The sequence below is a fragment of the Ixodes scapularis genome, unplaced genomic scaffold (assembly GCF_016920785.2).
Source record: "Ixodes scapularis isolate PalLabHiFi unplaced genomic scaffold, ASM1692078v2 PGA_scaffold4__175_contigs__length_147842914, whole genome shotgun sequence".
In the NCBI taxonomy this organism is placed as follows: Eukaryota; Metazoa; Arthropoda; class Arachnida; order Ixodida; family Ixodidae; genus Ixodes; species Ixodes scapularis.
In genome coordinates this window covers 86,955,116-86,979,037 of record NW_024609879.1, presented here as the reverse complement: position 1 = coordinate 86,979,037, position 23,922 = coordinate 86,955,116, and the positions used below count along the sequence as shown (strand labels likewise).

Below are 23,922 nucleotides of genomic sequence, written 5' to 3'. Positions count from 1 at the left end.
ACCGAGTTTAGGCAGCTGCGATGCAGGAGACGCGATGGCTGCAGACGCCTTCAACCATATCAACGAGCTGAGCCAGCAGTAGCCGCTTCCAAGCCAGTAGTAGCCGCAAAGTTTGTAAACAAGTTGGGACGCCATTTTGCATTTTTTTGTTGGAGTGGCCGAGTCTCTACGGCAGGATTTTTTCAGTGCTCGCTTATTTACGCTACCAGCGCAATGGCGAGTCACCGTTGCCACTATGATGCAGCCTTCAAGAGGAAGGTTGTATCAGAGGCGGAGGTTTCTGGAAACTGCGCGGCGGGTCGGAAGTTTGGTGTTCCGGAGAACAACGTGCGTCGTTGGCGCAAACAGAAGACTGCGCTGTTCGCCTGCGCAGCGACGAGAAAGGCTTTCCGTGGCCCGCGAAAGGGAGCGTTCCCCGAAGTGGAAGGAGTGCTGACGCAGTTCATCAAAGAGAGGAGAGGCCGCGGTTTGGCCGTTACTTCCGACATCGTGCAGATGAAGGCGCGCGAAATCGCGAGAGAGCGTGGCATCCCCGCTCTCAAGTTCAAAGCTAGCCGGGGCTGGGTGCAGAAATATATGAAGAGGGCCGGATTTTCCTTGCGAAGGCGGACCTCCGTGATGCAGAAGTTGCCCGAGGACTACGAAGAGAAACTAATCTCTTTTCAGAGATATGTTATCGGCCTGCGACGCGACCACGACTTTCTACTCGGGCAGATGGGCAACGCCGACGAAACCCCGATTTTTTTTGACATGCCGTCGCCCCAGACCATTCACCAAAAAGGTGATCGCCAAGTGAGCCTGCGCACTACAGGCAACGAGAAGGCTAGGATCACCGTTATGTTAGCCTGCACCGCCGATGGGCGGAAGTTGCCCCCCTTCATCATCCTGAAGAGAAAGACCTTTCCGAAGAACGAGGTCTTCCCGCAGAACGTCCACATTCGTTGCCAGGAGAAGGGGTGGATGACGGAAGAGCTTTTTCTGAACTGGATTAAGTCGGTGTGGTGCCGAAGACCAGGGGCACTGCTCGCCCGGAGGTCAATGCTGGTCCTCGACGCGTTCCGCGGACATCTCACGGAGGGTGTGAAGAAGAAGCTGGTGGACGAACGCACGGAGCTGGTCGTCATCCCGGGGGGCATGACAAGCCAACTACAGCCGCTTGACGTTTGTCTTAACAAGCCCTTTAAGGCACACGTCAGACGGCTGTACAATGAATGGATGGCGTCTGACACTGTGGCCCTCACGCCGTCGGGACGTCTAAAGCGGGCGTCCCCGTCTATGCTCGCCCAGTGGGTGGTCGACGCATGGGCAGCGATCCCCGAAGCTATGGTTGCAGCATCGTTCCGCAAGTGCTGCATTTCCAATGCCCTTGACGGCACCGAAGACGCTGACCTCTTTGAGTGCGAAAGTGATAAGGATGATTCGGATGCTACCACTTCTGAAGACAACAGCTTCTAAGTTTGTCTTTCGTCTCGCTCCGAATAGGTAAATATCTTTGTGTGCAGATAGTTCAAATACTTGTGTCTGCTTCGCTGAAAGGTAAGGAATTTAATTGCCTTCTTTCGTTTCTTTCGCCTTATATTAGTGTGCAAACTTTTTTCTTTTTCTTTGGTCCTTCAACTGCCCCCTCGCCTTATAATCGTGACCGCCTTATATTCGAATAAATACGGTAACTTGAAGCAAGGCACTATGGACGGCTTTTTTAAGTCCACTTAGATGTAATAAAGGCAAGATTTTTAATCTGCTGATTTTTCGGACTGCTCTATCATTTGAACATTTCTTTCAGTCCCTGCGAAGTCCGGAAAATCGGTCGGAGACTGCATGCCCCTGTCCTTCTCCAATTTTATTTCTTTACAGCCGAGGCACGGTTTGGAAGCATGTTCATTATGCGAGAAATAATAAAAATAAGGCTCAAAAACATGCAAAAAAAAAAAATGCAACGAGCAACAGAACATTTTGTTGAGAAGGAAACGGCAAGGCCTCACAGTTGCCAGAGCCGCAGCGACTGGAGCCCCGGCACCACGCAGCTCCGCAACAATGTCTCCGCAGCGTCCTTGTCGCCGGCCTGCAGGTAAAGCTCCGCCGCCCTGGCCCACCAACATGGCCACCCCCCCGGCCCCCAGTCCAGGCTTTTCTCACTTCCTCAGACTCGCCGCCGGCACAGATCACTCACTCTCTGGGGACACCCTGCCATCCTCCGCGTCTTAGGGTGGCAAAACTTTTTGCGAGGAAACAGTGCAATCGGTTTTTTATATGCCCCCTTTTGCTGTTGCAATGAGACTTAAGGGGGGACGACACTACCCAGAAAAAAAGTTTTCTGCAAAAAAAAAGTTGATTTTGAAAAATGTCATATTTACATCCACCAGCACCTGGAGAGTATTTCCAGAAAGTTTCATTAGTTTGCACCGCATAGTTAATTTTTTATAAATATTTTCGGTCCATTGAAGCTAAAGAAAAGGTAGGGCTTGGAACACTTTGAACACATTTTTCTCCGTTCCACATTTTGGCATAAATTTCATTTTAGGAAAACTATCGTTTGTTAATGGGACAAGAGGAAAGACTCGCTTATGGTTTTTCCTAAGTGGAATTTTATGGGCAGTGCAACTATGGAATTGTTTTCTGACCTTGTGGATGTCTTTTATAAAAGATGTTAAGATTTTGTGCTTGACATAAGAGGCAAAAACATTTATTTGATTTTTCACTGCGATGTTAGCATGAAGTAAATTCCTTTTTGGAAATTTTCTTTTCACAGCTGCACTTTCTACGCATTCTGCTGCAGATCTAGAGTAGAAAAATGTTTGGTATTACATTAGTTTCCTAACGATAGTTTTCCTAAACAAAGTCGGTGTGTTCTTAATAAAAATGACTACAAGTTATTTTACAACCCATGTACACTGATGAAACTTTGCACTGCATTCTGCCTTGCAACTTCCAGTATATACTCTAAATTTCATTCATATTAAGCCATAGGTTAAGAAGTTAACCCTATTGGGTAGTGTCCCCCCTTAACCTCTTCGATAGGCCTTTTAATGCGCTACTTTTTACAGCCTTCATGAAGTGCTTTCTACAGCTTGCTTTTATAAATAACTTGCTGTTGTCTCCAAGATGCAGTTTGCTCGCACGTTTTCATCTCGGCTTAATCGAAACGTCCATGTGCTGCAACATGCAACAACAAGCACCTGTGTGTCGCCGTCCTAGAACAGGAGAGGTCAGGGCAGTCCCCACAATCCCGATCCAAGATGATCACCAGCAGCCCGTTCATAGCTCCAATGACTCGCGAGTCTTTGTTTCACCAAATGCTGAACGCTAGCATGTAAGGCATACACTTGCAAGTTCAGATGCCGCGATTCAGTAGCCACGTTCATGCCAGCACGTACACTTCTTATACATTGCTCACATTGCTGTGCAAATAAGGGGATGCACAAAAGCTCAATCTGTTTGCTCCGTAATTTAGCCTGTCGAATGCCAACCAGCAGGGTGAGCAACAGTTTGTGCTGCTGGGTAGGACACCGTTTCTCAGTGCTCTACTGTGCTGCACCATAGTAAAGAGTTGTAGTTATAAGATGTAAAATGTGTGCACTAACGCTTCTATCTCACTTTGGACGGTCCACATAAATCGGTTTCTTAACGTATTGCGCTAGGATTTACTACAGAGGTGCCCAAAGGTGGTGGAAGCTTTCACTAAAATTGTGGAAAGGTTGGCTCACCCCAATAAATCATAAAAAATAAAAATCTATGCTTTCCCTACACTTTATTATTGAAGTGTACACTTTGCGTGTACACTTATTTAGTATTTTGTGTCACTGTGGTACTTATCTAGGCCAAACGAAGTGAAGAATATGTAAGCCAATTGTATTTTCTTTCCGTTTCACCGATTATTCAGTCATAATAAATGCCAGAATAGCAAAGAGAGATTTTTTGATGATTTTGAGAAAAAAGGATACAAGATACTTTTTTTCCACAAACAAAACCAGTTTTTCTCTTCTTCCTCTTCACTCTGGAGGTTCCACAGATTCATGCTCTCAATTATTGAATGCATCACCTTCGTGCACCTCCGTAGTAAATCCCATCGCGACACATTAAGAAACTGCTTTTTGTGACCCGTCCAAAGCGGGATCGAAGCATCGATGTACACGTCGTAGAGACACTTTTTTTCTTGCCCGACTTGTATACACCGAGATAACACCGAGGTGAACAGCGATGTCCAGTTCTCCTTTTTGTCCTCGTCTTCGAGCGACACCGCGCATTCTCGAATTCAGTACCAACTCGCCCAACAATCGACACCATTCGGTACAAAAAACTAGGCAAAGACGAGTTAGGCTGCACCGCGATGCTGAAACTTTTTGTGCAACCTTCCACCCTAAGCGGCGCATTCACAAAAGGCACCGACGGAACTAAGTCCAAAGACCACGCCGCGAAACAACGTCCCAGCAATGTCGGAGGCGCGTGCAGACGACCCTACCGTTGCACCAGGACCGCGTTGCGCCGCTTCCCGGCCGCTCCGTCGCCGAGGTAAGACGTCAGCAGGTCCGCCTGGTCGCGCGTCGAGGGGACGTGAGACAGCAGCAACTCGAGCACCCGGTTGAAGAAACTGGGGTCGTGCCAGGCCTTGCGCGGCTCCGCCGGCAGTGGCCGCTGGGCGGGCGCACTCTCCAGGCAGCGGCGGATGAGCGAGGACACCGAGGACGACGACGACGTTGGGCGTTGCAGGCAGTAGTTGAGGTAGCTGTGCGTCAGACAGAGACAATGAGCTAGGCTGCGGGAAAGGGGCCCGATGGTCCGGTGCGAGCACGCGCCTTGGCGAGCGTGTGTGTCGGCGTCTGAGAGAGTGACTGAATGTGAGTGTGTATGGGTGTGAATGTGCTCAAGTGAGTGTCCCAGACTGCGTGTGAATATGAGTACGGCTGAGCGTGGCTAACTGCGAGTGCGTGTTAATGTTGCGGTACAACCCGCTTATAACGAACCTGGTAATGACGAAGTGATGGCTATAACAAACAAATTTTGATTTCCCATTGCCGTACGTATGCTCGCGACGCGATTTCGGTCCACCTTCAACGAACAAACTTAGAAGGCCCTTGCAGGCATGACGAATAAAACTTCCTGAGAAATCATTAAATTTCTCATAAAAAGCACCTTAAAGTTTTAGTTGTGCTAAGACAAACAAAAAATGAAACTTAGCTGCTAATCGATAGCGACGAATCGCGCTTTGCGTGAGCACACACTTCGGAGAAGACGACGCTGCTTGCGTTCTTTCACCGGCCAGAGTCCTTCGATACACTACTGGTCATGAAACTTCTTCGTAATGCTACGAGAAAGCTTGGTACTCAATCCCGTGCGGCACTGGCGTCGACGAAGGGGCCAGGAACGGCCGATCTAGCCAGCGCTGCTGAGAGTCTGGCAACTGGGAATTCAGGCAAAATTTGGAACACCCTCCGAACGAGCCCCACATGGAACGCCGCGATGCGTCATCGCATTGACAGCATTTCTTGTAAAAGCGAGCGTCTTTGCAGCGCCATCAAGTAGAGGTACTGCAAACCCGTACGCTTCATTGCCTAGCTTATTGCCTCTCGCATAAACACTCTTGTTTAAAAAAAAAAAAAGAAAAAAAAAAAAAAAAGCTTTTAGCCTTTTTATTTTGGTGAAGAAGGAAGACCAGCGAAGCTGTACTCGGGTGGGAGTGAAGTAACGGCCCGCCACAAGTCAGCAAGCCAGAGTGGAAAGGCTGGAAAGGTTGCCATCACCTATGAGCAACGGTGGCAGCCAGACAATTGGCAAGCCGGTTGTCGGGTTGCCGTCGTAGCTCATAGGCGGCGGTAGCTGTCCAGAGTTTGGTGTCATCATTTGTTTGCTGATGGACACAATACTGGGGAAACTAGCCCTGAACAGCTCCGCTGTAAAAACGTATTTTGTAAGTCTTGTTGTTAGAGATGTACAGTGTAGACCGCACATAAAGTATGTCGCGGGAGTCACGAAAATCCGCACTATAAGCGGTACCGCGTTATAACCAAAACATAAATTTTTCAGGCCAAAATACATGCCATGAGACAACTTACCTTTGTAAAAGAATTTATTTTCAGTTAGACAAAGAGGAGTCTTTATTTCACCAGACTAGTACACTTCTCTTTTAAGTGTGTCAATTTTGAAAGAAATGAGTGACTTCTGCCTGGCGCAGCCTTTTAACGGCATCGCTGGTTGTGGACGGACGTTGTGAGCGTTCAGGATTGCTAACCCTAATCACTTTCCTCCAATGATGAAGACACGTGAAAATTCGCAACCTTTATACGGTACGCGCCAGTAATACCTTCAACTTTAGCAGAGGCATGAAATGCTCCAAATAAGAAATCCGGGCGAAAACAGAAATGCTTAGAAAGCACCACTGTAGTCGAAGTAAACAAACACGACGACACGGGCGTTTCTGCCGTCTGGAGAGTGCCGCCACGACATCGCTGCACGAGTAGGTGGATCTTCCCTTCTAGTACGTGCTGGGTTATCATAGCGGCACACAACGAAAATTCACAGTCAAGGATAGCGCTTTTACGCGGAACAATCGCAACCGACGCCATGCTTGCGGATAGAAGCCGGCCCGCGACTGGCATACAACGCGCGCGAACACTTCTCCTCGACCTGCGATTGGTCTGTCGTTGCGATTGTTTCCAACGCCAACGCAGCGGAGGGACGTGCGTGCGTCCCTCCGTCGCTATGGCAACGGAAGCCTCTCTCTTCGCTTGTTGGAGCCACGACTTCGAGCAACCTTCTTGCCCCGCAAGTGTCGCTTGCGGCTAGCCAGGCTAGTGCCGTTATCTAGTGCCGCACAGGGAAGCGTGCTGGCTGCGCCGGTCAATCGGCGCAATTGGCGCGCTGTTCCAGAAACCGCACTATAACCGGTATTTCCCTTCGCGCGCCTGCATTTTAAGCGGTACGTAATTACATTGAGTTCTATGGGAGGCGAACCGGTGGTTTAAAAAAGCCGCGTTATACCCGGTCCTGCACTATAAGCGGTTACGTTGTAAGTGGTCTATACTGAACAATTAATGACCAGTGCTTGCACACAGCGATCAATTACAGATGCAACAAAATGACAGCGCACAAGACAGTTTTTAAAGCTAGTTGTAATCGCAAATTCGGAGTGGCTCGCTTAGAGTAAAGTGGGCTAAAAAAAAAAGTCGCCCTCAGGGACAGTGGCGCCTCTGGCGACAGCTATCAACCCTGTGCCAAACTATGGCCGAAGTTTCGGGACCTGAAGCGTAATGAAGAACCTTAGCCCTACGGAGAAGTGCAACGCTTCTCCACAGAACACACACCTAGTCTGAAGAAACGTGCAGAGTGCGACTTTGGAGAAGCACGGGAGAGAGAGAGACAAAGAGCTAAAAGAAGCAATTGCAGGGATTCCGTGGGTACCACGAGTTCCCGCTCCCACCAAATCTCGCGTGGTTTGCACAGTTCGCGTTCACTCACCTTTCGTCTACTCCTATTTGACTACAAACCCTACACAAACAGCTTCCACCTCGACAAAGACTGACTACGACTTGATGAAGCGCGCCCAATCGCAACTGACTCAAAACATACACGGATTTACTTCACCACGTCGAGCCCTAGACAGTTGAACGCGAAAAGAAAGGTTTTTTTGTTGTAAGTGAAATGTACCTTCTGGAGGAACTTTGTTGTAATGTCAAGAGGTCAAGAGATTTCCCAAAACGTATAGAATTGCTCCACCGACTGTCGACAATCATCAAGAATGGGAACAAGAATGACGCGGCCCTAGACGAAGATGCTGGCAGCGCATATTGGAGTTCGTCATGATGGAGGACGACGACGTTGCCACGGAGGATTCGACTAACGAAAAGCTTGTGAACTGTGGCCCTGTCGAGGAAATGGAAGCTAGCAGAACTGATGACGATGAAGGTCCAGCGAAACCGTTGGTCTATGCCGGAATGACGATCACAGTGTTTCATACGCTCCCGTTCACTTTGACTAAAAGGTTTTATGCAATCGGACACGTTAGAGGCTGCAATAAACCTTTTCCGAGAAGCGTTCCGCGCACGCGCGAGCGCCTGATGCCAAGCGGCGGAAGTCGGAACGAAAAATTTAGGAAATTAGGAAGGAGGCTGTATATCAATGAGTAGAACACGTAACTGCAGCATATATATAATATATATGTGTTACACAAAAAAAGAATGTCGACGAAAAGGAAAACGCGACGTTTGGGTGGACGCCACGGACCAATCGTGTTGGGCAGGCGCCGCTGCTCAGAGAGCGAAGAAACTGGTAGCGTAGCTCCCATTATTGATTGGTAGCGCAGGTAGGTCACTTCCTCGATTTTTAGTTCATGCAGCCACCGACTGGTGCCGTCGGTATGTGGAAAAGGTCCATTGCGAAGATGTCTCCAACATGCGGTGTAGAGACACCGATGAGTTGGTTCTTCAATGAGCAATAAGCCCTAGCTCAAAAACCATTACAGTGTAGACCGCATATAACGTATGTCGCGGGAGTCGTGAAAATCCACACTATAAGCGGTACCGCGCTATAACCAAAACATCAATTTTTCAAGGCCAAAATACATGCCATGAGACAACTTACCTTTGTAAAAGAATTTATTTTGTTAGGTGAAAAATAAAGCTTAGTTTGAGGAAAGTCTTTATTTCTCCAGACTAGTACAGTTCTGTCTCAAGTGTGTCACACATTTTGAAAGAAATGAGCGGCTTTTGCCTGGCGCAGCCTTTTAACGGCGTCGCGGGTTGCGGACGGACGTTGCGAGCGTTCAGGATTGCTAACCCTAATCACTTTTCTCCAGAGATGAAAACGCGTGAAAATTTGCATCCTTTATACGGTACGTGCCAGTAATACCTTGAACTTGAGCACACGCATGAAATGCGCCAAATAAGAAATCCGGGCGATGTTCGAGGACACAAATGCTGAGAAATCACCACTGTAGTTGAAGTAAACAAATACGACGACAAGGGCGTTTCTGCCGTCTTGAGAGCGCCGCCACGACATCGCCGCACGAGTAGGTGGATTTTCCCTTCTAGTACATGCTGGGTTATCATAGCGACACACTACGAAAATTCACAGTCAAGGATAGCGCTTTTAAGCGGAACGATGAGATGAACGCCGTCTACGAGGATGATCACAACCGACGCCATGTTTGCGGATAGAAGCAGCCGGCCCGCGACCGGCATGTAACGCGCGCGAACACTTCTCCTCGACCTGCGATTGGTCTGTCGTTGCGGTTGTTTGTTTCCAACGCAGCGGAGGGACGCACGCACGTGAATGACACGTGCGTGCGTCCCTCCGTCGCTATGGCAACTGAAGCCTCTCTCTTCGCTTCTCTCCGCTTTTTCGAGCAACCTCCTTGACCCGCAAGTGCCGCTTGCGGCTCGCGCAGTCAGCGCCGTTATCTAGTGTCGCACAGGGAAGCGTGCTCGCTGCTCCGGTCATCGGCGCGGTCGGCGGGCTGTGCCAGAAACCGCACTATAACTGGTATTTCCCTTCGCGCGCCTGCATTTTAAGCGGTATGTAATTACATGGAGTTCTATGGGAGGCGAACCAATGATTTAAAAAAACCGCGTTATACCCGGTCCTGCACTATAAGCGGTTATGTTGTAAGTGGTCTATACTGTATTTTGTCGCTGCTTCCCTTAAAGTTCAGATATATTCTTGATGTACTCGTTATAAGCACGCTATACTCAGTGTATGCCCATACATAAGTCAGGGTAGGGTGTCTAGCAAATTATTATTTTGAAATTCCGACTTTTCCAGGTTTCCCCTGACAATTTCAGGTGAAATTCCCTAAACACTTTAGAGGCGGTTAAATATATACGACCATTACAACACAATGCATTGAGCATTGAGCACTGTGAGGATCATTTTGCACGGGATTAATCCAGCTTTCATATTCCGAGTTCATCCAGTCCAAATTAAACGAGCACTTTCTTGCCGCCGACATCATCAGTGAAGAGGCCACTTCCGGAAACATGATGGAAACATGACGCTCAACCACACACGTCAATAACCGAATGGCAGCATGGCTGCCAGATGCATATTTTCGGCTTAAGGCTTGGATTGGAGTCTGAGCTTTTCCATTTGTTACTAAATCTATACTCCGCGACAACTTTTCTTGGCAATGCAGTGGAAGGTACAGGCCCGCATCCCCTCTCCCATTTTGAGTGTGCGCGGGCTCTCCTCCTCTCCCCGGAAATGGGGGAGGAGGAGAGCCTGCGTACACTCAAAATGGAACAGGGGACGCGGGCCTGTACCTTCCACTGCGTTGCCAAGAAAAATTGTCGCGGAGTATAGTAGCTCTAACTGGATCTAGCCTAGTGTTGTGCCCTCAATTCAATCCAATCCAAGGTTTAATTAAATTTGTCAGCTGTTCCCTTTGCATCGAGTAGCACACTCTACATCAGGTGAGCAGAGCCTGCGCTCCGCTCAAAGCAGAATTTATTGCCTATTTTTCTGCCCCCAAGTCCTGAAGTCTTCGCTCGGGGCACTCAATGGCGTTTCCGGCTCATTTTCCCTGGCTGGGCTCACTTTTTGATAGTATCCCTGACAATTCCCCGATTTTTCCCGGTAATTAAAATTTCCCTGACAATTCCCGGTTTTCCTGGCCGCTAGACACCCAGGTGAGTATGCCCGAGTGTGAGTGAGTGCACGGTTAGTACATGTGTTTGAAACTGTGTAAATGTGAGGGTGTCCTAATGTGACTGTGTATTAGTGTGCAAATATGTGCCTGTGTGTGAATGAGCCCGAGTGAGTCTGCGTTAGTGTGTGTTTATATGTAAACTTGAGCATGTGTGAGTAAAAGGGAGTCAGTGAGTGTCTGTTGAGTGCATTACTCAGATATTCCCAGGCGAGTTTTTACACCTCTCAGTTTTGCTATAGACGGGCACTGTACAGTGCATCAATCTAGTCACTACTGCTGCCAGTGAACATTTAGGAAACCCAGTTCAAAGTTGTATTGAACCGGCCAAATTTCCATTTTACAGTGGTGAAGAGAGCTAATACTACAAGGCTGGCTAAATCCCCACTGCTAGAACATTTTTTTATCATTTCCTTCTCCTTTGCACCAAACTGGCCCCAATAAGCAATGTGACAGATTCTTTATTCCCTTGCGTACAAAAAAAAAAAAGAGCTTCGGTAAAAACGCCAGCCAGAGATGAAGCGAGGGTTTGTTGCCTTACACTACAACAGCGCCACTTAAACACATAGCTGCGACAACAAACATAATTGAAACAACACCAGTGATGGGCACAGAGTGGCCAGACAAAGATGAAAACAAAACGAGGGACGGTCACTCACCACCACCAGGCGAGCTGCACGTCAGATGTCGAGCTGGAGATGGTCACCAATGTTTCGTAGAGCTCGGTGATGTCCGATTCGGCTGCTCCCGTCTTTTTCATCAGCTCTCTGCATGCGAGACATTTCTTCTTAAATACCAGATGGCTGAGCAGAGAACACCTCTTGCACTATAAGTGCCCTCAAACTAATCCCTCCATTAAAAAAAAAAAAAAAAAAAAAAAAAAAAAAAGAAAAAATATTTGTGGTAAGTGCACTAAACTGGAGTTCAGCATACAACGCCTGTTTCTGACCTAATGTAAGTACAGCAGAGCCTCGCTCTAGTAAAGTCAATTTGAAAAAAACTACCTTCATATTGCCAGTGCACCAAATGACTGCACTGGCAGTCATTGGTGCACTGGCACCAATGACTGCCAGTGCAACAGTGAACAGAAAGAAAGGTACTGTCATAGATAAACATCTTGACTAGGGATGCACCAAATTTACTCGCATAATGAATGCACTTGTTTTGCAGAAAAATGGATATATTGCAGTGTGTTCATCACGCGAGGTAAATTTTTGTACATTTTCACCTTTTCACGTGCATTTACACGCCACGATACGGGCCGTATTATGGATCTTTTAATTTGTAACACTTCCGGGATTTCGAGAACATGCATACGGCCCAGGGATTAGTGATCATAAAGCTATTCTGTCTAAAGTCAAATTTGGGGGTTTTACGTGCCAAACCAACGACTGGCATCTGGCACGCCCCAGCGGAGGACTGAGGATTAATTTGGACCACCTGGGGATCTTTCGACTAAAACCGAAAGCTCGGCTACACGGCGTCTTCTCTGCAATAAGCCTCCATCAGATTGCGGGCGCCTCGGCCGGGACTCGAACCCGCCACATGGGGATCCGTAGGCCGATGCTCTCGCCTCGGAGCCACCGAGGTGGCTTATTCTGTCTGAGGTAAACTTAAATTGTGTAAGCAAGAGCAAATCACGTGAACGAATGGCATTTTTTTATGACCAAGCAGACTATGCAAAAATAAACTCTGTCCGAGTGCTCAAGCGTCAATGACCAATAGATAAAGCTAAACGAAAAACATATTTAGCTTGCGAGAAGAGTTTGTTCTATCACTTATGCTTACGCCAAAACGAGCATGCAACAAGCAGTGGTTCACATAAAAATTATGTGTATTACTCAGAAAAAAAAAAAAAAAAGAAAGAAATCTGAAGAAGGGTTTATTTTAAGTTCTGTGAGACACGGCTTCAGAGTAATCTCGCCCCCAAAATCTTGCATTTTGCTGGGGCCTTTTCTCGCCCCTCCTTCTCATACAGCATTTTGTCATGGGCGAATCTCGCTAAACTAAAAGAATTCATAAGAGTGGTTCGAGACACGTTGGAGCATACCAGTGATGCGATTGGTCCGAGTCATTTTGAAGCAGCTCTTGGAGCAGCCAAAATAACCTTTGTAGCATCATTTTTATTCATACCAATGCAGACATTATGTTAAGATTGAGGGGACACACCCCCTTGGAAGGTCAACATTTGAACCCTTGACTTAAAATCAATGAAATTGACAGGGTAGGCTGGTGGTCATGCTAGACGGTGCATAACAGAATTTCAGGTCTGTCGGTTAAATGAGAAGGAAATTAGAGCAGCTTCTATCAGCAACACGCCTAGGTTGTTTAGTCAATCTATCGTCAGAAAACTATCACAACATTGAAGATTTTTATTCGCTAGATATGTAGCAGAATGCCTAGAGGGTGCCTCTATGAAAAGTTCTCCATACAAAGTCTTATTTCTATAAATTTTTGCTTCTGCAAAGTTGGTCAACTTTATTTATAAGAAAACATTCGTAAAGTGACAAAAAAAAAATTTCATAGCCGCATTCCTTATTAAATTTCGGGCAGGAAAAGTGAAGAACGAGCCTTCCCTGTACTGCCATTATCAAACGATAGGTTGACTAAAATGAAACTTACACCAAAAAGGTGTAAAGGAGAAAAATGCATTCAAAATGCTCCAAAACCCTACCATTCCTTTAGCTTCGGTGGACAGAAAATAATTAATAAAAAAAATTAACTATGCAGTGTAAATTACTCAAACTTTCTGGGAATACTTTCTAGATGTCAGTGGATGTAAATATGCCATTTTTCAAAATCAACTTTTTTTTGCCGATATATTTTTTCTGGGTAGTGTTGGCACATCCAACTAAAAGGCAATGTCTACATTAACTTCTCACTTACATGTATCCCTTAGCTAGCATCAGCAGGAGTGAGTCCCTCAAACACAACTAGTGTTTAGTTGCATGGAGAAGCACCAGACAGGGTGAGAAGATGAACGAAGGAGGACAGCACAAACTGCTGTGAATGGTTATTTTAGGTACTGAATCTCACTGAAATAATACAATAATATAGAGCCCATAAATTAATGGTTCCTTCGAGTTCTAAAGGTTGTAACAAAACAGCAATTTATAACTCAGATAAAAAACAAAGCACTTGTCATTTGATTATGAACGTCAATTACCATTTTACCTGCAGAACTTCATAACAAACTTTCCACTCTGGTGAAGAAGGAAGACCAGCGAAGCTGTACTATGGTGGGAATGAAGTATTTATAAATGTAAGAATTAAGGTGTGATTGGGTAATTGAACGATAAAAGAATCGGACGTATATATTAAGATCCGGGGTTGTTATTTATTTTGTAACCACAGTGACATTGTGATGGCTGTGGTGCACCGCCATAGGGTGTACGCTAACGGCATGTCCGATGCCTGGTCATGCCTGGTCATGTCCGATGCCTGGTCATGGGCACCGCAGGTTCTTTCACACACGCAAGCTCGAAGCGCTCGACCATAAACGGAGCGAACCAGCATTTGTGACAACATACTGAATCATGCTGACGGAGAGCGTAGATTTAAGAGAGAGAGCAACTCAAACCACGGAGAGCATTTGCAATTTAATGAATCGAAGTCGAATTTGGGGGTTTTAAGTGCCAAACCTACGACGGGCATCTGGCACGCCCCAGCGGAGGACTGAGGATTAATTTCGACCACATGGGGATCTTTTGACGTGCAACCGAAAGTTCGGTTACACGGAGCCTTGTCCGCAATAAGCCTCTGTCATATTGCGGGCACCTCGGTTGGGATTCGAACCCGCCACCTGGGGATCCGTAGGCCGATGCTCTCGCCTCGGAGCCACCGAGGCGGCTGCAATTTAATGACTGGCGCCTCCTGGGCAGATTGGAGCAAGTGCATCTGATTTGGTTGCTTGCGGCCAGCGTGTCAAGGAAACCGGGCAGAGAGGCGGACACGTTTGCAGACACGTCGAATAAGAATTTAATGGCCGTTTTGCTGGCCAATGGGAATTCAACTGCCGTTTCGCTGCTACAGATGGTTATAGACAACGCTGGCTTTGCTCCATGGAACAGTTAATGCTTTCGCATTATAGCTCATTGGTGCAATACTTGGCTAATGGAATTAAATACTGATAAAAGTAAGAGAATGAGGGTATCACGCACAAAACCTGTATGTCCCACTTATTACATAAACAATGATACACTGGCATCTGTTTCAGTTTTCTTGGATTACCTACGTCGAGTATGTTGCAAGCCATGCTGACTGCATGCTGGGATATTTAAAATACAATTTTTTTCAAGCACCTTCATCCCTGAAACTAATATTGTTCAAGTGTCTAGTTCGTTCCAAATTAGAATATGCACCATCCGTACAGGATCCCAATCATCAAAGTCTTACCGATACATTAGAAGTCATCCAAAACAGAGCACCTCGCTTTATCTTGTCCAACTATCACCATACAGCCAGTGTCACTAACATGAAAACCACCTTGTCATTACCTAACTTGTCCTCCCGCCGTAAACACGCTCGTCTCTGTTTATTTCACAAGATCACAACCCATTACTACGCCAGAAACTTGTACTTCAACCATTTTGTCACTCGGCTTGCCTCGACCATATCCATAATGGTGGCATACGAAACTATAACGCTAACACTTTTAGTGTCTCATTTCTACGTTGCACATTAAAAAACTGGAATTACCTTCCTGCTTCAATAGCATCAATTACTGATACATCACTTTTTAAACAAACTCTTACTAACAGCACCCTTAGTTGATTTTAATTTACATTTTCTTTTTAGATTGTTCACTCCCCTCTATAATGTACCTTGTATATTAAGGATGAATAAATAAATAAATAAATGACAGGGAAATGTATTGAGCGGAAGTGGTCAATTACATGGCTGCGATCGTTCAAAAGCAACATTGTTCTTGAAAAAAGGCCGACGCGAAAAAGTAACATGTCTGTCTTTCTTCTTTGTCCTGTAGTGTTGCGGTCAGAAGGGTCTGTCTAAACGCAACCCAAGTTGCAACCAGTTGAGCGCAACAAAGAAAGAATGGTGCCAAGGGCCACGGTGCTACAAGGAGAAAAAAATCGGGAGTGGATACGGATGGGGCGTTACGTTTTTGGTTTAAAGATAATTGAAACTCATAAATTCGTAAATATTTATTCCTCATTTATTCTAAATATTCTCAATGGGAATAAAATCATGCGAGTTCGATTGCTGTTAAAAGAGAAAGAAACCTAGAGCTCCTCTTTGTAACGGACGGCACTGCCGCCGCGGTGGTAACGAGCGAGGTCTCTGTTGCCTCGACCCATGGAGTGTTTTCATCCGACTTCCTCCGATGCTCTAGTTGGGTCGCGGCGACAGGGGGTTGCAGCCTTCACAGTTCACCAAGTTATCGTAAAACGGAGTATATATGAGGTACAGACAATCGTCCCCACCCTTTTTCAGCCTCGAGGTTGTTTGTCAGGATTGAGGAAGAAAATCTTTGCGAGGGCACCAAGCCGTGCGCCCTTTGAGCAGTGTTGGGCTGCAGTACTGAGGAAATTATATCAACTCTGAAAACATACCACGAAAACATTGATGCCGAGTATAGCGGTTCACAAACGGCACCAAGGTACGTTCGAGGACGCAGTGAAAGTTTGGAATTCGCCAACTGTTTTGCACGCGACTCTAAGCTCTCTGCTCTACAAGATGCACCAGGTGCTCCCAGGAAGACGAGTGGCGGATATTGGACGACCTCTTTGAAACAATCGATTCAAAGGCACTTACATGTAGATGAGATGTGCGTGAACCGCCGAGCACTGGCTGTTCTTCGGGAGCTTCGGAAAGCCCACGCGAGACCTGCAAGAACAAACAAGGAAGATAAGGCAAGATTGACGCGAAAATAAAAAAAAAACAAAAAAAGGGGCAGAGAGGTGTCAAAGTGGTCATCTGCTTGCTCCTGTGACGCATTGTGAAAAGGACGGCGGGAGTTCCAGCGAGCGTCTCACATTTTTTTTTAGGCCAGAGAGCCACTCCCTTTTTAAATAAGTTTCTTCATCGCCATCGTAGAGCGGAGCCAACTGCAATGCACGCTCGTCCAGTGTGTCACCTGCATGTCAAACCACCCCTTGACCCCTCGTCCAACGACAGACACGCAGACCGACCCACCACCCGCATGTGCATGCGATAAGAGCAGTGGGCCATATTGTTTCGTGTTACAGATGAGAATTTTCCGGGAGAACGCTGTTGCATCCAAAAACATTTGAGCAGTTCGATGATAATCCAGTTTGTTGGGCATCGGCGTCGTGTTCACGAAATGCGATTCTGTCTGCATAGATCAGGGGTGGCCAAACCGCGGCTCTTTGGTGGTCCAAGTGCGGCTCGCGGATCCCTCATAAGTGGACCCCCCCCCCCCCCTGGCTCCTTTCCGCGTTTCCCCAGGAAAAACAGAAGGGATTTCAGGCAGAATAAAGTATGGCTCGCGGTTTGGCAGCCTTGTAACCCCCATACATACTGTCGTACAGCCTTGTGCACTCATACGTACAGTCAGACTCCGAACAAAATTTAAATTTGCCCTCCCCTCCCCCCCTCCCCTCCCCCCCGCGGCTCTTAGAAGTTTCGTGGTTTCGTTTGCGGCTCTTAGGCCGGGCCAGCCTGGCCACCCCTGGCATAGATAATGGTTACCGTTTATTTTCTATTGTCTATAAGCATTCATTTACTTCGACTGTATACACCTAGATAAAATTTACATTCACTTTCGGAGCAGCAAAAGTGGTTTTTGAAGCAGATATTCTTAGATAAATAAAAATATTTGTTTTAAGAGCTGTACAAATGAAGGTCAATTTGAGGTGTGTTGTGCTCTGATGTGACGTGCTGTGACGGAACTCGCTGCTTGTGCTTTTACTGCTGAGACCGCCCACAAGTGTACAATGCTATAGGCAATGCCGCGCAATTCCAAAAAACCTTTTGCCACCGTTTTACCAGTTCCCAACGTGTCAGACTTTCAACAAAAGTAAGCAAACATAAAACAGTGAGCTGCAAGCGCACCGGCTGGTGCCTTTGTCGTGCAATCATGTTCGCATGCACGTGAGGGCAACTTTGGCAGGCTTGCAGTTGCGCGTGCCTCTTCACGCGAGCGGAGACGACTGTTCGATCGAAACTTTACGACGTCTAGGACGGTGCCTAAAGGATAACGTCTCAGACGACCTTAAGAACGACTTCTAGGAAAACCTCGAACCGACCTTGAGGACAACGCCTAGAGCAGCGGTTCTCAACCACTGACGTTTCGCGGACCCCTTGTGGATTGGCGGAGATGATGTAGGACCCCGTTCGTGGTGAGGGGAAAGAAAAGTTATTGGTTAATTAAGATAGTGATTTAATAAATAGATACAACTGGGGGCCAGTGTGAAGTAGACTTCTCCTATTAACATATACACGAGAAAACGCACCCGAAAATTGCAACGTTCATTCTCAAGCTGAAAAAAGCCAACTTTTATTGCCTAGAAGTGGGGCTTCGCGGAAACCACTGGCCTTGAGGATGACGTCTAGGACGACCTCAAGGACAATTTCTAGGACTACGTTTAGGACGAACTCAAGGACAACTTCTAGGACGACCTTAAGGACGATGCCTAGGACAACTTCTCGGTTGACCTCAAGGACGACTTCTAGGATGACCCCGAGGACGACTTCTAGGACGACCTTGAGGACGGCATCTAGAACGACTCCTAGGATGATTTCGAGGACGACCTCAAGTACGACTTCTAGGACGACCTCGAGAACGATGCCTAGAGGACAACCTCGAGGATGATGTCTAAAACGGCCTCAAAGACGACTTTTAGGTCGACCTCTCGATGCCACGCCTAGAGATGATAACAAGGGGTCAGAACCTCACTATCTAATAATGCCAAGGAAGGCTAACTCACACTGGTTGCACCCTCTTTTTATTTTTATTTATTCATACTTGCCACTACCAATAGGGAGTTTCCTGTCAACAAGTGAGGATGGATTTTTTCCCAAACCCTAGCGTATAACAACTTTGCCGTAGATAAACCCCGTAACGTAACTCTGTGGTAACGTATCCACCTCGCACGCAGCAGACCCAGGTTAATTTTTCGTGGGCGGCAGGCAATCTTTTTCGAGGATTCGGCAGCATCGACGACAGACAGCCTAAGCCCTACTACTAAGAGTACAACTTCAACGACGACAACCACATCAACAACTACAACATCAACAACAAATGTCATTTTTGGTTGGGAACAGGGACGGCGCCAAGGGGATGCGAGGGGTGGCGGGCGCCTCCCCTAAACTTTCTTCTGCCACCCCAAGATGAAGCAGCTTTGTACACAAATAATTGCCTACGACGTCGGCTTGAAGACCCAGTGCAACGAGTGTCCAGACTTTAAAAATTGGCTTGCTCTTTATGTTTATATAGCCTTGATGGGGATGCGCCTCGACGGGTAATCGGTCTCTTAGCTGTAGATGAGAAATTTGGCCAGTGCGGTACAACCGCTAACCTGGGGTTTTTAACGTGCATCACGCAGTAGTGATCACACGAACGCGTGCCGGTACGAAACTCATCCAGATCGAAACGGGCCGGGGCGGCGGGGATAGAACCCAGGAGGTTCCCAGCGCAAGCTTTCGCTCCACGCTCCGAGCTCAGACGCGTTAGCCCACTCGGCCACTTCCTCCCGTCCAGACTTTAGAGCCGTTCATGCGTTTTATTTATTTTTTTCTATTAACTTCCAGCCACTGGAAGTCGTACCGCGGGTAGGGTGCCTTCATGCCTCCCTAACCGCGGGCGAGTAAGCTATCATGCGCTTTAGAAAAAGCAGCTTCCCTTTGTGACGCCTGCTTGCTTTTCTCCGTATTCCGCTCTGTGGTGCTTATCTTCAGCGGAGACCGGAGACGTGAACGAAGGTGAGCTTAGTTAAAGTCGAGGTCATGGGGAATTCCGGACTGTCTCAGAAAGGGAAGCAAAACCTGGTTGTGAGGCTGAGCACAGGGGGCAGAGGTCCCTGCTGTGATCCCCCCCCCCCCCCCCCCCGTCTTCCTCCTCGTGTCTCCGCATTTCCCTTTTCAATGAGCACACCGCATAAGCTATCTTGCATAAGCCCGTGGGCGACAGCACCTCAAAGCAACCGCCCCTCCCCCTCCCCCCCTCCCCCCCCCCCCCCCCCCCCCCCCCCCCCCCCCCCCCCCAATTTGGTTCGCCTCCCCACTGCCCCCCTATTATGAAGATCCTGGCGCCGTCCCTGGTTGGGAAGAGTACACCTGCCGCAGTGCGTCTTTTGCCTTCTTTAGAGCCAAAGAGCTTTTAGCCCCTTTACACATTCCAGCATTTGCAAGTGTAATGTCTTCAAGATGTGGACTCACTCAGTGGTGCCGTCATTGCGGGTGTCCGTCGAGAGAGCTTCCATGTGAAAGTGGGTGGCCACAAAGTCCTTGAGCAGTTCCCTGAGCTCAAAGCCCGAGAGCTCAAAGTTCCCGGTGGCCGCCTTGAACACCAGCCGGGCGTCCCCGGGAACTTGGGATAGGCCGTTCCTCAGCGCCTGAATGGGGGGAGGGGGGGGGGGGGGGAAAGCAAGACATGGGTCCTGAAACAGACTTCCTCATTGGTCCATTGTCCTTCCATTGTCCACTGGGCGAAGGTGTTTCAGCATGCTTTTAGTAATTCGTGCTTTTTATTAAAACAACTATATGAGCTCGATCATGCTGATAAAGACGCGCTCGGCTACCACCGCCAGTGAATACCTCCCCTTCTCGACCCATAGGTGGCGCACTGGTGCCTGTCAAAATGACTGTCACCTGGAAGATAATCGTAGAACGGCAGGAGGAGGTGGGGTCCGCGACGCGTGAGTAATTCTAGTTTTCTTTTAACTGCGAGCGACATAAGGAATTTACTTTGTACTTCCATGTCAGAAAGGTGTAAGCACGCATTTTCGTTGTGAAGCTCATCACCCAGCAGATAGTGAGTGCGATTCTCACACTGCGGTACCACCCTTGCCAAAAGTTTCGAACGGTGCACAGGGAGACCGCGCGAGGATAGACGGGAGACCTTGGTGGCCTGGGCGGTGTCTCCGAGGCGCAGGTGAAGTTCGGCCAGCTCGATCCAGCCCTCGGACCAAGTGGGGTTGTCCAGCAGCACGGAGTCGCACAGCGCCACCGCCTCCGAACCCCTGGGCGGGGAGGGCGACACCGGTCACGGGCACATCGACAGTCGAGGCGGAAAACATTCAAACGGACAAAATAAAACAAACAAACAAAACGGCAGGAAGCATAAAAGGGGAGCTCCGGCGGTTTTTCCAGCTACCCAAACTGAACAAATTTTCGGAGTGCCCGATCTGCACTTCTCCGGCATGCTTATCTCTCATCTCTAAATTCAAAACGGCGACTGAGAAAACGGCAAATAAAATTGACGCCGAAACCAACATGCAAATTTTCTCGCACTCTCCATTCGGAAGATGATGTTGTAGTCGAGTCAAGCAGGCAGTCCAAAAAACACAGTATTTCGTGCATGGTTTTCTTTTTATTTATTTTTTATGGCGTGAGCTAAACCAGCATTCATTTCACGCCATCAAACTTCTTGTGATCTGTCGGAAACAAACTGTACTTCCCCCAAACTGTCCTCTATTTGAGAACATTTAATGTCAAGTTCAGTCTTGCCAGTTGATCCTTTCAACCATTCAAACCAAATTTAAAACTTCAATACCTTAAAAAGAAAAAAAAAAAGTGACTTGTGACTGGTTTTTAGTTTAGATCTCTGTACGTAATGTGTGGAACCAAATTTTGAGGCAAATTTGAGACTATTAATATTTCGCCAGAAGACAAACTTTGGATTTGGTTGACTCGCATTCAGAACAAGTGTTGCAGAATCGTGGGTAATTTCCCACATTGTGGGAGAAAGCATGGCAGCTAGGCAATTTTCTCCCCATGGCAGCTAGAAACCCTAGTTCAGACAATTTAATAAATGCAATATAAATTTACTATACCACAGTGTGTTTGATAAAAATATTCTTCTAAATGTCTCACATTTTTACAGTTTAGTTAATGGGCTTCTTGCCTTCATCATTTAGTTCCCTTAGTTCATTCAACCAATGTAGAGTGTGGAAAAGAAAAGGGGGAAGGGGGGGGGGGAGGGGGACCAGTTTGCTGAACGTCCAACTCCTACATTTCGTAATTTATGCAAAGAAAATTTCTACAAAACAAGAACATAAGTGAGCAGTTGCTGTATTTAAAGACACTTGGCATCATACATATCCTAAAAATGAGTTTTGTCACTAAGTTAGTTCTGCGGGAAAAAAAAACAAAATTTTCGCCACTGGACGCGGGAAAAATTGAAGGGGCAGTGCAGCAACACTGTTCAGAACAAACACTTTAACAGTCTTAAAGCGTGAAACAGTTTACGTTTAGCTGTGCTTCTTTTTGCAAACATACATACGAGCTTCACATTCTTTATTCTTCCAAACTCCAAGCCTTGAGGGAAAGGCTTTTCACTCGGTGGCCGGCGGTCCGTTCAGTCGGGCTTGCCAGAGGCCGAACACGGAAATTAATGTGTGAAACATGAAAACAAGCAAGAATCGCGTCACGTCGACGCCACGACGTAACCCAACATTGTGCCATCCCGCGCAACAATTGTTACGGTTAAGCTGTTTGGCGGTGCGACGCGACTTCTGCTCGCACTCGTTTTAGGCTTAAAGACCATGAAGTGACTCCTTTTACTTTTGCCAAATAATCTTTACATTAAACTTTCAATGTTCGCTGAATGCCGAAAAGGCATCTGTTTCCATTTTCATTTATTAACTTCTACACGAAAAATTAATGAAATTTTGAGTTTTTCTTCCTCTACAACTCCCTGCAAAACAACCCGCGGAGTAATTTTGACGGTTGTGATGTGCGCTGTCACCGTAACCGGTAGTTCTCTCGGCAGTAGGAGAATGGGAGCGTCAGTGGCGAGCTGGCGGTGTGCCGGTAGGTTTTACCACAGGGTTTTACTGTGCTGATAGCGCCGATGCCACCGACATATTTTCTGAATCGGCACCTCTCATCGCCGCGATAGCCATGTAGACATCCCAGCTGAGCGTAATTCAATTAGATATGTTGTGCTACAGCGACAGCATGGGACTGGTCCCATACGCCGATACGCCTGTTGGAAAGTGCGGCAAGTCTTCCGACGAAAACTCCAGTTCCTCGTCGGAATGAAATGACAAGGAGTAACAACTCCAATGTTGTGGAGTCGTCAGAATGCTGAGCTCTGATTGGCTCTGATCGAAAGATAGAGGGTAGACCTCGAGGAAGCTTGCTTCGAGGTCTACCCACCATCCTTCAATCAGAGCCAATTGGAGCTCGGCATTCTGACGTCACTTAACCCTTGAAAAAGAAGCGGACAAACTTACACTTCACATAGCAAGATTTGGAACACGACACATTGTGCGGGCACCTTGAGCGTTGCCCGGACGGGTTTTGCCGCCTGCTTTGAGGTCCCATCTGTTTTGGGGTGTTGTATTCGTTTCAAGGTCCCGTTAGTTTCGGGTTCCCATCTGCATCTATGTTCCGTGGCAGGGTTCCCCCTGTTTCGGGGTCCCATTCCAAGTCCCACTCACATTCCCTGGGAGACCATCAGGGCCAGCTGGCTTGCAAAGAGGGGCAGGCACCTTTCGGGGCCGCCGAGCTCGTCTATGCCCTCGTGAAAGGCACAGCACAGGGCGTCGTACGACTGCGTCAGCGTCCGGCGCTCGTGCCAGGGGATCTCGAAGCAGTCCTGCACCAGAGTTGTAGAGTCCGTACTGTAAGCCTGCTGGAAGAGGTCTCCCCCTCTGCCGTGCACTTCAGCTGCCTCAGAACGGGGGAGCGTGGAAGTAACTACACGTCAACCCCCTCACCACATTAAGGCGGGTTCCCACCCTTGTGTTTAAGTGCTTCTGCTCTTAAAACCACTCATGACCCTTATGACAAGATTAGAGCACTGGATATCCCGACTTATCCAAGTACCGCCGTCGTTTGATTATGCCGTGGGCTCTCCTCTTGGATGCCGGTGACACAACGCCATTTTCGGCTCATGGTGTATCCCACCTTCAGACACGCAGGCTCCTATGCGGAGCGCAGGTTCGTCTGCTTCTTGCGATGGTGTCAGAATGCCGAGCTCTTATTGGCCGAGTGAAAAAAAGTAGTGAGTAGACCGCACTGAAGTCTACCCACTATCTTTCCAATCAAAGCCAATCAGAGCTTGGCGTCGTTCTGATGTTACCGCAACTCCTGCGCAAGAAGCAGATGACTTGCTCTCCATATTGGTCTGCCGTGGCTGCCGG

At 47.6% G+C, this 23,922-nt stretch overlaps 1 protein-coding gene across 1 annotated transcript in view; it reads right to left on the bottom strand.

Annotated features, from left to right (window-relative positions):
* Positions 1-23,922, bottom strand: part of LOC120837758 (zinc finger C3H1 domain-containing protein) — an 86,324-nt gene that overhangs the window by 6,536 nt on the left and 55,866 nt on the right. The window contains exons 25-31 of the mRNA XM_040207326.3: positions 23,218-23,375; positions 20,673-20,793; positions 19,991-20,166; positions 16,406-16,477; positions 11,293-11,400; positions 4,460-4,723; positions 1,983-2,084 (exon numbers count right to left, since the gene is read on the bottom strand). Coding sequence (XP_040063260.1) covers positions 1,983-2,084; positions 4,460-4,723; positions 11,293-11,400; positions 16,406-16,477; positions 19,991-20,166; positions 20,673-20,793; positions 23,218-23,375 — 1,001 coding nt within the window. The remainder of the gene's footprint in view (positions 1-1,982; positions 2,085-4,459; positions 4,724-11,292; positions 11,401-16,405; positions 16,478-19,990; positions 20,167-20,672; positions 20,794-23,217; positions 23,376-23,922) is intronic.